The 14,758-nt window shown below is 36.2% G+C and overlaps 1 protein-coding gene across 9 annotated transcripts in view; it reads right to left on the reverse strand.

Annotated features, from left to right (window-relative positions):
* PCDH15 (protocadherin related 15) overlaps positions 1 to 14,758 on the reverse strand; it is a 1,819,045-nt gene that overhangs the window by 99,182 nt on the left and 1,705,105 nt on the right. For all 9 annotated transcript variants that reach the window (XM_055274344.2, XM_055274341.2, XM_055274340.2 and 6 more), the window contains one exon: positions 12,290 to 12,417. In XM_055274344.2, coding sequence (XP_055130319.1) covers positions 12,290 to 12,417 — 128 coding nt within the window. The remainder of the gene's footprint in view (positions 1 to 12,289; positions 12,418 to 14,758) is intronic.

The following is a 14,758-nucleotide window of genomic DNA, read 5'->3' on the forward strand; positions in this document are numbered from 1 at the left end:
GGACATCTTCAGACAAAAGTAATTTTTATTTATCCAATTTATCTTCTGAATTGTGCCTTGCAATGCAGCCTTCACTTTCAGAAACATTGTGAGATTTTCAAAGGGAGAACCAAATGTCAATATTCCTGACAGGTCTCTACAGATGATGGAGGATATGGCCTTTGAAACATAATATAGGGGAGTACACACAATCACTACTCTAAAACTTATAAAACTTCCTAAAAGTAAATGCAAGCTTACCTCCAAAAATAGTATTCCATACCTATGCCTTGGATTGTTACACATTTAATCATCTGAGAGATATGCAGACATTTAGTAAATTTCTAATACTGCTAGAGTGCACTCAAACTTTATATGAGCCACCAGCAAGTTTAGGAGAGGCAAAATTATTTGGCCATTTACCAAATAAAGTACTTTATTTTCATGTATCATGTCCAATGGCTCTTCAAATTCATAAAAAGTCCTTAAACTCTCTACTTTAAAAAAAGTATCCAGGCTGGTCGTGGTGGCTCATGCCTGTAATCCCAGCACTTTGGGAGGCCGAGGCAGGCAGATTGCCTAAGGTCAGGGGTTCGAGACCAGTCTGGCCAACATGGTGAAACCCTGTCTCTACTAAAAATACAAAAAAAATACAAAAAAGTTAGCTGGGTGTGGCTTTCACCTGTAATCCCAGCTACTTGGGATGCTGAGGCAGGGGAATTGCTTGAACCAGGGAGGTGGAGGTTGCAGTGAGCTGAGATCATGCCAATGCACTCCAGCCTGGGTGACACAGCAACACTCCATATCAAAACAAACAAACAAAAAAGTTTCCAGTTATCAGAGCAGCTTTTCATCTATTTTTTTTTTTTTTTCCCAAGACAGTCTCTGTCACCCAGGCTGGAGTGTGATGGTGGCATCTCGGCCACTGCAACCTCGGACACCCAGGTTCAAGCAATTCTCCTGCCTCAGCCTCCTGAGCAGCTGGGATTACAGGTGCCTGCCACCGCACCTGACTAATTTTTTTGTTTGTTTGTTTGAGACAGAGTCTCGCTCTGTCGCCCAGGCTGGAGTGCAGAGGCGCAATCTTGGCTCACTGCAAGCTCCGCCTCCCGGGTTCATGCCATTCTCCTGCCTCAGCCTCCCGAGTAGCTGGGACTACAGGCACCCGCCAACACGCCCAGCTAATTTTTTTTTTTTATTATTTTTAGTAGAGACGGGGTTTCACTGTGTTAGCCACGATGGTCTCGATCTCCTGACCTCGTGATCCGCCTGCCTCGGACTCCCAAAGTGCTGGGATTACAGGCTTGAGCCACCGCGCCCGGCCCGCACCTGGATTTTTTTTTTTTATAGTTTTTAGTAGAGACTGGGCTTCACCATCTGGCCAGGCTGGCCTTGAACTCCTGACCTCGTGATCCACCTGCCTCGGCCTCCCAAAGTGCTGGGATTATAGGCGTGAGCCACTGCGACCGGCCTCATCTATTTTGAAACATCCAAGCTTTCCTCTTTCTTCAGATAATTATAGTCTGGGAAAAGTAGCCCGATTTCTATTATAAGTAATACAAATTAAAGCAATTTTAAATTAAAGTACATTCAAATTAACAGGCATAAATTGTTTGCTGGGAGAATGATATTTTTTGGTGTCCCTTCTACAATAAAAAAAAAAACTGATTTGTGTGGAGGGGGAAAAATAGTAAAACATATGCAGAATTATTTCATTGTATACTCAACTGATATCTACAAAAATAGACTTCATCTTGCCCACTTATATTAAAAGAACATAACAAGAATGTTTTACTTGTTCAGACTAATAAGGAGAAATGCTATGTATCAGCAACTGGTAATGTTTTTTATGGTTCTCAACTAGTACAGGAGAAAATGCAGGATTAGACTATTTGAAACAGAATATCAAGTTTCAGTTATATAGGAGGAATAAGGTGAAGGGATATATTGTACAATATGGTGACTATAGTTAACAGCGATATATTCTTTAAAAATAAAATACAGAATACCGTGTAGAAACAGAATAGATTTTTTGTAATCATCTGTCTGCATTTGCTCCACAGAATTTCAAAATGAATGTGAAGTATTTTCTAAAAATATATGATATAATCTAAAAATAATTGAAAGAAAAGATGATAGAGAGTAAACGTAAAATATATAAAGGAAATCAGAGAAAGTCAGTATACCGCAATTTGTATTGCATTCATCTTCTAAAATTGCTAAAGATGGATCAAATATTTGACTTTGAGGCTCGGTGGAAAAAAACAAAAGGAAAATATTAAGTACAGTATAGCCTGTGATCATATAACAAAAATAGCCCAGTTGTTCAGGGAAAAAAAAATCTTCACATTTGATGTCATCAGTGAGGCTAAATAAATGTAAAACTATGATATATGCATAACATTCATAAAGCTGTCATCAAGTCTGAGTTTCTAATTTGGCAAGAAGTGAAATCCACAGGGAAGTCCAGGGTGATGTTATTCTGTGTTGTAATCAGCCCAAAAGAGTTTAATGTAAAATGTATTTTACTAATTTGAAATGATCATTCATGCAACATGTGCTAAACAGATTAAAAGACATGAGTGTATGTAAAAACAAATAAATAAAATTTTAAGAAGTCATTATATGAAAAAGGTACTTGCACACACGTTTATAGCAGCACAATTTGCAATTGCAAAAAATCTGGAACCAGCCTAAATGCCCATCAACCAATGAGTGGATAAAGAAAATGTGGTGTATATACACCATTGAATACTAGTCAGCCATAAAAAGGATTCAAATAATGGCATTTATAGCAATCTGGATGGAGTTGGAGGCCATTATTCTAACTAACTGAAGTAACTCAGGAATGGAAAACCAAATACTGTTATGTTCTCATGTGTAAGTGGGAGCTAAGCTATGAGGACGCAAAGGCATAAGAATAATATAATGAATATTGGGGACTTGGGGGACAGAGTGGGAGGAGGGTAAAAGACTACACATTGGGTACAATGTATGCTGCTCAGATGACAGGTGCACCAAAATCTCAGAAATCATCACTAAAGAACTTATCCATGTAACCAAAAACCACTTGTTCTCCCCAAAATACTTTTTTGCTAAACGTTTTTTAAAATCCAGGGGCACAAGTGTAGGTTTGCTATACGGGTAAACTTGTGTCATGGGGGTTTGTTGTACCCAAAAATTATTGAAATAAAACAAAGTTAAACTAAATTAAAATCAATAAATAAAATTTTAAACAAACACCAATTTGAAATGTTAAGCACAATATATAATGTCTTTAAGTTGATGGGAAAACATAATGTCTGCTTAGATGAAATTTAAATTCTAGTAGGAAAATCATGCACACAGATAAACGATAACAGTATAATTGGTTTAAGGGCTAAACTAGACATATAGTGATTCAGTTTCAGGGTCATAGTCAAGAAGGCAATGCACCCTCAGGCACCTACATATGTTTGCTTAGTTCAAAGTACAAACCACACAAGGTCAAATACTGTGCCAAAACATGAAGGAAACCAGACGAGATTGGGCGCATTCAGTGTGGTATGGCCGTAGATGGAAGGAAATCAGTGATTATTAAGACCTTGTGAAAACACCTCTCCCTTGAAACCATGAGAGAGGTTCCTCATACTTGGCAATGGGGAACCAAAATTAGTGTTTTATTGGACCTTTACTTCAGGCTAGTTCTTGTTTACATCTGTTCTATATGTAACTAGGAAGAAAACTGTCACAAAATAACTCACTAGCTTTTAAGTAACATAAACCACAAATACTGTAAAACATAAATGGTGATTTGGATTTCAGAACTAAATAATCTATGCTATTTGACCTCTAAAATGTGCTTCTCAAGTATAACAGTTGTCACAGGACACTTGACATTGTAACAGTAAATAACATATAAATAAGCAAACCATCAGCTTAAAGATTTTAAAGGGCACCTGCTTCTAAAGCAATATTTATGTGAGAAGATATCTGTGGCGCAGAATGATGGAGCATAAAGTCTCACAGAGAGATAAGAGCACACCCAGAACTAAATCCAAGTGATTAGAATGTCAGTCCAGTGCCCTTCCACTGGAAATATGGTTGACCTTGGTCTCAGAAGCAGAATGCCAGGCTGTAAATTGTAGCTGCACATGTTGGGAAGGTTACTTATTGCTCCTGTGATGCAGTGTTCTCTGTAAATTAAAGAGATGCTACTTGGGGGAAATACATTAAAAATTCAGAAATGTGCTGGAGATGTTTTGGCTAAGACCAAGGTGAACAGGTATAGGGCTAGAGACCAGGAGCCCCTAGGAGCCCTAACTTCTGTCTAGAAACATTATGTATTACCCTACCTTGTTAACCTTGTACATTTCTATACCTTTTGCTACTAAGGAAATTTGCATCCTGTGACCATGACTGTGGCTTTTTTCTATCTACGGCACCACTCTGCTGAAACCTCTCATCACCAGTTTGTGCTTATTTTGAAAATGTAATAAACAATGAGCCATTAAGTGTTAAGTATTTTTTCTTGCTGCTTTTTCACAATATTACTTTCTTTTAGTCCATAAATTTCTTAAATTTGGCATCTTTAATAATTCAAAAATACGATATTCAAAATCTTTTTAACTTTCAGTAGAGATCAAATCAACATTATAACTCAATTTTTGTGACACTTTTTTTCCATATTTGCAACTTGTAAAGAATGAGATTAATTCTCACTGCATTAACTTCTGGAAAATATCTTCATAATTCAGAGTTTTTTAAAATTAATCTTGATCACATTTAACATCTCCCTGTATTTGCAATAAATGCTATTTTTGCAGTTAAGACAACATGCAATAAACTGGAAAAATTAGTTAACAATTTGAAAAGTGTTTTTAAAATCACATCTTACTTGTTACCTTAATAGGGGGTGTCACAATTTACACAGTTCATCTCAAGTTGAAAAGAAATTGGTTGCCTTTTTACTTGTCTCCTAATTTTTCACAGAAAGTTAGTATGTTCTGTTATTTCTAGCAGGATTCTACGCCTCATTTCTCCTGGGTAGCAATGTAAGAGGTTACAAGAAAAGTTCTTGAACTGAGGTAGACCTAACTTTAAATTCCAACTTCACTGGGTATTTGGCTGAGTAATACTAGGAAAGTTACCCAGCCTTACTGAGCTTCAATTTCCCCAAAAGTGCAATAAGAAATAACTGCATCTACTGCATAAATCAATGTTTTAATTTACTTGTTTTATTTTAATTGATATTATTTTATTTTTCATTTTATTTATGTATTTAAAGAGTGTAGGCTAAAATAAGTAAATGACATTTCACAGTCCTCAGAAAAATAATAATGACAAATAAGTCACAGTTATTATTATGAATTAGGGAATATTTATCCATTAACATTTCTTCAAAGCCCAGCAGAAACAAAAGTTAATGTTCAAAGGCCTAGCTTCAACTTTCCTTCTTCACACAAAAAATTACAAATATTACAAGTATTCATCACTTTTTCTATTTCTTTTTTGTTGACTACACTGTTGCTTTTTTACAGTTCTTTCTATATTCTGGATACCGCTCCTTTGAGATATATATTTTTTAATAGATGTTGTGAGTATTTGCTTTTAACATATTGCTTCACTCAGTCATTTATAGCACCCTTGTTGCAGCAGTCTGCTATTCTGATGTAACCATATTCATCAGTCATTTTTCATTAGTGTAGGACAGGGGTCCCCAACCCTCAGGCCATGGACAACTACCAGTCCGTGACCTGCTAAGAACCAGGCCACACAGCAGGAGGTGAGTGGTAGGTGACTGAGTGAAGCTTCATCTGTATTAATAGCTACTCTTCATGGCTCACATAACCTCCTGAGCTCTGCCTCCTGTAACATCAGTGGCAGCATCAGGTTCTTACAGGAGCACAAAACCTATCAGGACCTGCGCATGAGAGGGTTCCAGGTTGCACAATCCTTATGGGAACCTAATGCCTGATGATCTGTCACTGTCTCTCATCACACCCAGATGGGACCATCTAGTTTCAGAAAAACAAGATCAGGGCTTCCACTAATTCTACATTATGGTGAGTTTTATCATTATTTCATTACATATTACGATGTAATAATAATAGAAATAAAGTTACAATAAATGTGATGCACTTCAATCATCCCCAAACCATTCCCCACTGCACTCCTGTCTGTGAAAAAATTGTTTTCCACAAAACCAGTCCCTGGTGCCAAAAAGGTTGGGGACTGCTGCTGTAGGACATTTCATTTAAAGAGGTTCAACTAATGGCCTGCCCTAGAGAAGGAGGACTCAGAATTGTGGGGAGGCTTTTTCAGCATACAAGGTAATGCAGATTCTGATATGGCCTCCTGGCAGGCTGAGAGGATTAGCATGTTCCCACAATGCGCATCACTGCCATACTGTTGCAACTGGTATTTTATGAAATAAAATGTTTAAAAACACAGTACATAGTCAAGGAAAATAAATTGACTCATATAAATATTTACTTCTGAATTTGAACATAAGCTTCACATTCATAAGAGCTTCAAAGGAATGAATACCAATTAAAAATAGTTTAAAAAAAGTTTTCACATTCTTTCAATAAAAGTGATGCCTTCTCTCCTCTTTTTCTTTACTGTGGTAAAATGTACATAACACAAAACTTAGCATTTCAACCACTTTTCAGTGTACAGTTCATTGATGTTAAGTGTATTCACATTGTTCTGCAAGTATCACTGCCATTCATGCTCAAAACGTCTTCTTCTTCCCAAACGGCAACAGAGTAGCCATTAAACAATAGCTTCCCATTTACCTCCTCCCACTCCACCCCCAACCCCTGGCAGCCAACATTCTGCTTTCTGTCTTTATGAATTTGCCTACTCTAGGAACCTCATGTAAGTAGAGTCACACAATATTTGTCCATGTCTAGGTTATTTCACAGAGCATGATGTCCTCATTAATCCATGATGTAACGTGTTAGAATTTATTTCCCTTTAGGACTAAATGATATTCCATTGTATGTGTATATCACATTTTGTTTATGCATTCGTCTATAGATGAACATATGGGTTGTTTCTTTTTTTTTGTTTTGAGACGGAGTCTCACTCTGTCACCCAGGCTGGAGGAGTGCAGTGGCGTGATCTCAGCTCACTGCAAGCTCCGCCTCCCGGGTTCATGCTATCCTCATGCCTCAGCCTCCTGAGTAGCTGGGACTACAGATGCCCACCACCACGCCTAGCTAATTTTTTGTATTTTTAGTAGAGACGGGGTTTCACCGTGTTAGCCAGGATGGTCTCGATCTCCTGACCTTGTGATCCGCCCGCCTCGGCCTCCCAAAGTGCTGGGATTACAGGCATGAGCCACCGCGCCCGGCCCCATATGGGTTGTTTCTACTTTTTAGTTGTTGTAAATAGCACTTCTATGAACATGGGTGTCCAAATACCTGATCAAGTCCTTGCTTTCAATTATTTTAAGTATATAGTAAGAGTGATATTTTAACTGATACTAATTGGATTAAAGACTAAAGAAAAACGAATTACCATTGGATTTTCTTTTTGCACTCCTCATAATTAAAGTGACTGATTACTTGTCACTAATGGAAATTAACTTGGTAGAACCAGTTGTGACACAGATACCCAGCATGAAATCATAGTAAATATAAATCTTCTCAGATAACTTTTTGTTCTGTGCACTTTTGATACAATTCATGTACTTAAATGTGACACGAGCATTCAAATTATTGAGCCAGAAATCAAGTATCTACATGTCTGTATATATCTTTGTCCTAGAAAATCCTCAGGAGACCTCCTTTAACAATCACTGCTCAAAAATGACTCACATATCCACATGCAAACCAATCATTTGCAAAGACAACAGGACAGGCATGATTGGCTCCGACCAGTCATTTTTCACCACTTTGGAATAGGCTTCACTTCCCCTGAAGCACATGATCCCCAAAAATAATAGTTAAATAAAACTGAACTTCTGTTAAAGTGTGAGGAAGGAGAAATAGCCAACTAATGGTGTCTACTATACTCAGACAATGTGAGTACATTAAAACCAGAGACTTCACCTAAATTAAATCAGTGGTACAAACAGAATAATTTAAAACTTATCTTCACCTAAATTTCAGATAATTATATTATTTTCCACTCAGTATAGTATAAACGTGAACTGAAACTAAATTAGGTATTTTGTCCATCTAGATTTAATTATAACATATGTTTTTATTTATTTACTTTTTTTTCGGGGAGGGATCTAGTTTACTAGAATGTGGCTTCTGTAAGGGTAGAGACAGCCTATTTTGTTTGCTTCCATATTTTCAGTACAGAGTAAGAACACAGTATATATTTTCTTTAAAAAACGAACTTAGAACAAGTTTTTAAGTATATTAGGTATGCCACTTCAGAGCAGATATACAATTGTGTTTATTATATTATTACTTATATTGGATAATTCACTTCCACAATGTTTTTATTGTATCACTTTACCTGTAGCATATTTTAAAAATAATGCCCCAAATTCACTACTCTTCTTTTAAGCTAATATAGCCTTATTCACTGCTATTTCAAAGTCTTATCTTACTTTGTCAATCTTATTCTATGTAACATTTCTTCTTTCCTTTCTTACACAAAGCACATATTTACATTTAACTTTTATCATTCTGCATTATATCATGGACCAAAAAAAATTAACTTGCATGCATGGTAGATGATCTACCATTACCTAATATTGTATAACAATTGGTAGAAACACCTCTTTCACAATCATGGGCTACTTCCCATTTTTAAAATCATCTTTCCTTCCTTCAAACACCACAACTGAGCTGGCCCTGATTCAGTGCTGTTTCCATTAATATTTTTGTTGCTTTAAGTATAAAATGAGAAGAACTGCTTAACCCATGCTCTGATTAAATTCTGGAAAGGAGAAGATTCCAGGCTTCAAGGCTAAAGGCCGCAACTGGAATTGTTAAACACTAAGGATTTATTACTCCCTTCCCCTCCTAAATCCCTTGTCTCCTATCACTCAAATACGCTCTGCACTTTGTTTCTTCTGGGTTTTGGCTTACTTAGTTTGTTTCCTCTACTTAGACTGTCTTCCTCACATACGTTTCACTTTGGAAAAAAAAAAATCTAACCACCCTTCTTCAGTGCTAGTCTTAAATTCTTCATCCTCCAGAAAACCTTTATGTTCGTTCGCCAACTGAAATATTTTCTTCCTTTGAATCCACAAGACAATTTGCGCTCTCCTACTTGACTTTATTATTATAGCATACACTTGCATCAACACATTTTCTCTCTCTCTCTCTCAACTTTCTCTCTCTGTGTGTGTGTCTCTCTCTCCCCCCCCCCGCTCTGTCTCTCTCTCCCCTCTTTCTCTCACTATTGTATAAAGTACTTAGTATATTATATTGCATGAAGTTGGTTTCCTAGAAAGGACCCCTTTCCCTAGTCTGAATTACACACTGATAGTTTGAAGGGGGAGGGTTCCTTAGAGTTCTCAGTAGTCTGGAGACACAATCAATCCCATCACTGTATACCTCATCACAAGAAGTCCATGCATTCTGTCCAGGGCATATCTCCTCACTCAGATGCTTCTTTCAATGCAATGTCTTTAAACACCTTATTAAGACTCAGTTTCTCACCTGACTTTTACCCTACTACCAAACTTTCCCCAGAATCCCTTGGAAATCACAGACCACCATCAACAAAATCCCCTAAATATTCAACTTTCTCTCTTAGTATTACCTATACTTTTTGATTCCTTCTTTCTCCCTCTACCCCTCCTTGACAAAAGATGCTGCTTTCTGTAGATCTCCCAGTAGTGGCTACCATAATTTACATAGCACAGAGCCTAGGAGTACAGGGCAAGCATCCTTCTGTCTCCTTTGACACTCAGTCCCAATTCCTCTGAAGTAAATGCCATCAGATAATGCCACCCACTAAAATTTCCTTGTTATAGTCATCACATGCCTTTTGAGTAATCTCCTTTATTAATGGACTAGTTTAACATTTGGCTTATCTTTTTTTCCTATATCACACTATAGGATTAGTAACATAAGTGGTGATGTAAAAATCCCAAGGGCATTCTAATCACAGTAGCATTTGACAGTCAATGATTCTCTTTTATCAATCCTGTTCTCTCCAGGGACCTTGCATTTTCCCCGTATTCCTGTCACCTCTTGGCAGCAACATCTCAGTATCCCCAAACCCTTCTTCTCCTGATCTCTAAGTGCTGAAGTTCCCAAAGCTTAGTCTTCATATTTTTTTGTCAAACCCATTTTCTAGGTGATTTCCTCTTGGCCCCTTATTTCTCTCTCAAGTCTAGATCAGCATTTGCAAATGCCTTGCCAAGAATTAGGTTTCTGTATTGAAAAAGCCTCACAAACCTTGATTACTGCCATCACAATAGGCAGTGGAGGAGGTATGGGGATCTGTTCAGGACAAAAACCACCAAGTCATTCTTGATGTTTCCTAATGTCCCATGGATGATTCATCAGCAAATCCTATATGTTCTATCCTTTAACTCCCTTCTCAAGGTCTCCATAGCCTATCAACGTCGTTCAAGCTACCATCAAATTTTGCCTGGACTCATCATGCATTAAACTCTACTTGTCCAAAACACTGTGTTACTCATTCCCGACATCCCCCGTGCACAGCATCTACAATAATATTTTTATATTAGATGATGTCATAACTGTTTAATTCATTCAAAAGCTTTCTTTCCAACACACCTAGAACAAATCCCATATTCTAGCCCCAGGTACATTTCTGATCTCATTTCCTACCAGACTTTTTCATTCACACTAGCCTCCAGCTCCCTGTCTACCTTTAGGGCTTTACAAAGAAATCCCAGAATGCTGCTCACTTAAGAATCCATAAGTCTTGATCTTTTCCTTTATTCAGGGCACTGTTTCAGTTTTATCCAAAAAGAACTATCTTAACTTTCTTATCTAAAATTGCACCACTCTCATTCTTCCCTTATCAAACTTTTTTGTTTCCTTAGAATTTATCACTACATAACTTACTGATCTACTGATTTCTTCAACTAGTTTGTCTGCATTACTCGGGTGGAAACTTTGTTTGTTTGCTTTGTCAATTGCTCTATATAGAACTTCTAGAACAGTGTTTCACACATTATAGGTACTCAAACATATTTGACTAAATGATAGAACTAAATCAATTAAGAGTTAATGAGACTAAAATATAAAATAAGATAAAAATCAGCTACAAAGGATTCCTACTTGCGCATAACAACATAAATTAAATATAACGAGTGACAGATTTGTGGACTACTTTTAGTTAAACTGGTGATTCAGGTCAGGGGTCTGTACTTGGCATAGTGGAAGAGCTATTTTGCAAGCCTAACCCAATTAGGTTGAATTTTTTTCTTACTAAAAGTGTTTGATAGGTGATAAAACTACACGTAAGAAGAGCTCTAACCATGGTGCTCCTGGTAATAGGAAAAGAAAGGCAATTACTCATGTGCAAAACTAGAAGCAATCAAAAGCTAGATTTGCCAGAGATGTTTAGGTTTTATGTGCAATTTACAGCTATTTACAAGTTAACCATTGAAATGCTGTCCAAAATTAACTCTACAATTGAGAATCCAAAATGTTAACATCTAAAGCTTTTCCTCAGTAAAATTCAATCTTTAAATTTTTTTCTTAGTAATAAAACATTAGTAATACACAGTTGATTAGAAATAGTCATAAACATTTGATTATAAACAATTATAATAGTAATTAGTAATAAACATTTGATGATAAATAAAGAAAAAAATTGAAAACTTACAACTTTGGTCTTAGATACTGCATTTTTGAAATTCCAAGTAAGCCAACATTCTCTGAGACATCAAAGTTTTTGTAACTTTTAGTAAAGTACTAAAATTAGTAGTGTTTTTTTTTTTACTTTCATTCAATCAGCATTTAAAATTCAAAATTTCAGAAAAAATGGTTAATTTATTCCACTATTTCTTGTATTAGAAGTGGTAATTTTATATTTGTCATTAGAGATTCCATTTTGAGAATCTTTTGAGTTATCCTACTGGAGGAATACAAACCATTAAGAAAAGATATACATTTCAACATCTTATCCAATGTAAAACATCATAAGTATTTTGTTACCATTTTCATAGTAAAATGAAACTCAATAAGTTGCTTAGTGTTTACCTGATATAATCTGTATTGAGTTTAGATAACTAAACTAATATAACTCCAAGTTTCAGGCTTTTGTTTATACAGCATAAGCATGCAGTTAATGCAAACTATAGGGTTACAGCTTATCTGCAAAACCTGAGCTTTTCTTTCATTTTAGTTCTGTATATTAACATAATTCCTCATACCTTCACTCTGAGTACAGAAGTAAACATTCTTGCATCTTCAGATACACCTCCGATGTAAAATTTTTTCTGAAACACTGGGGGATGATTATTTTCATCCTGAATCTCAATGTATACTTTAGCTGTATTGCCTGGAGGACAAGAAATGATACATTTTTTATTGGTGGTTATTCATGGGGGAAAAAAACGCAGTGAAGTAAATACTTGCTGCACTTTTTTTTGGAAACATTGAAAATAAATCAAAAGCCATTTCTAGATGCCATGCCTGGTACCCCCAAATTCAGGGGACACTGATAATGATGCTTCTGGTATAAATGTTAAGTTGCTGTTATTTCTTTTAATTACAATGTCCTGGTAATTCATTTTACTTGATTTAATTTGGCACTAAAATACTGCACCCTGTTAATTTTAATGAAACAACTCAAATGTTCATGTTCACAAACACTTCACACACAATACCAGTTATACCAAAGGGACACAAATATATAAACCCCTTATGAAATAATAGAAACTGCCATAAACTATTATATGGATATATATTTATTCTTAAGTATAAAATCAGCAATGGCATTTCTTTAGCTTAAAATTGTACAATAACATTTATATTTTAAGACTAAAAGTAACAGTGTTTGGGTGAGGTGTTTATTTCCACAAATGGAAAACAAGTTTTATCATGCCTTGGAAACTGTCAATGTTAGAGGCTAACATTCATTGAAAACAATAGAGCTGAAGATATGATTATGACTCATAAATGCTGCATGTTGCCATGTAAGTAACAGTAAATGTACCATAAATGATACATGTCATCATCAAATGTTAGAACCTCCCTCAAATCATTACATCTTTAATGAGAAATGTGGTACTTGTCACTAGTCCAATAATGACCTTTTAAAAAACAATTTAATATATATAAAATAACTTATAAACCAAATAAAATGGGAAATAAGTGGCTATTCATTTTGTAAAAAAAAGAGAGTCAAATAAGTATTGCTAATGTATTACATAAGTCAACTTTTCTGATTCATTTCAGTTATGAACAAATACATGGCAATTAATGTACATACTATTTATCAAGGATGCCCTTATTTTGGTGTTTTACCTGTGTTTAATGCCTCCTGTACAATTTTAAGTAATTAACACCAGGCTACTTGCAGGGTACATCATGGGCATACATTTGTATTTGTTGAATAAATTAATGAATGAATAGCTTGTACTAGTAAGAACTTAGAAATAGTCTTTTTTTTTTTTTTTTGCTTGCCCTTGGAAAGGTCAGAAAGAACAGTGAGTTAACCTCAAGATTTTGCCCCTATCCTGCTGCTACTCATTCAGCTTTTCTCTATTTGTCATCTGTGACCTGGAAGAGGTAGAATCAAGAGGAAAACTGTGCTAGTGCAACAGATTAGAGAACCAGCAGCGAAGTAGGGCTAATAGCAGATTATGCTTCTCTATCCTGCAGGGCCAGGGCTCTGACTTATACCCTAGTCAGCCACCACAAATCAGAATTCATCCAAAATGAAATCATTTTTAGTTTAGTAGCAGACCATTTTTATCTCTAGAATAAAAAATGCTAACAGCTCTAAATTTAAAAATAAAAAGGAATTTTAGAATATATCACCTTTCCAATAACTTCTTTCCACTTTCATTCAGAAACATATACAATTCAAACGTGCTATTTCTTTTCAGAACTATTAGAGTGACAGAGGTCTCAGAAAAATACTGATGATGTATATTTTCTTCTTTAAATGGGATGAGTCATTTAAAATGTTATACAATTTGCAAAGAACAAGAACTTTGTCATGACCTGTTCCTTCACCTCCCAACCCTAACTTCGTATCTGGATGGTAACCAAATCCTACATGTCAGCCTCATAAGCACGTAAATCAATGCCTAATAAATATATCTTGTGTCATTTTTCTCTCAACTCCACAGCTGCCCATATACTTAAGTCTGTTGCTGTCTCACCTGAGTGACTAAACATCATTTGCTCCCCTGTCATGCCTTTCTAATGTGTTCTGCACTCTGATATAACAAAGACATCACAAAATACAAATAGGATACATTAAATCAAATGTTAAACCAACCACCATTCATATGTACATTTTTTTCTTTTTCTTTTTCTTTTTTCTTTCTCTTTTTTTTTTTTTTTTTTTGAGATGGTGTCTCCCTCTGTCGCCCAGGCTGGAGTGCAGTGGCACGATCTCGGCTCACTGCAAGCTCCACCTCCCAAGTTCACGCCATTCTCCTGCCTCAGCCTCCCGAGTAGCTGGGACTACAGGCATGTGCCACCATGCCCGGCTAATTTTTTGTATCTTTAGTAGGGACAAGGTTTCACCACATTAGCCAGGATGGTCTTCATCTCCTGACCTCGTGATCCACCTGCCTAGGCCTCCCAAAGTGCTGGAATTACAGGCGTGAACCACCGCGCCTGGCCTCATATGTACATTTAACAGAGACATTAAAAAATACAAATAG

Source organism: Symphalangus syndactylus, chromosome 4 (assembly GCF_028878055.3).
Source record: "Symphalangus syndactylus isolate Jambi chromosome 4, NHGRI_mSymSyn1-v2.1_pri, whole genome shotgun sequence".
NCBI lineage: Eukaryota > Metazoa > Chordata > Mammalia > Primates > Hylobatidae > Symphalangus > Symphalangus syndactylus.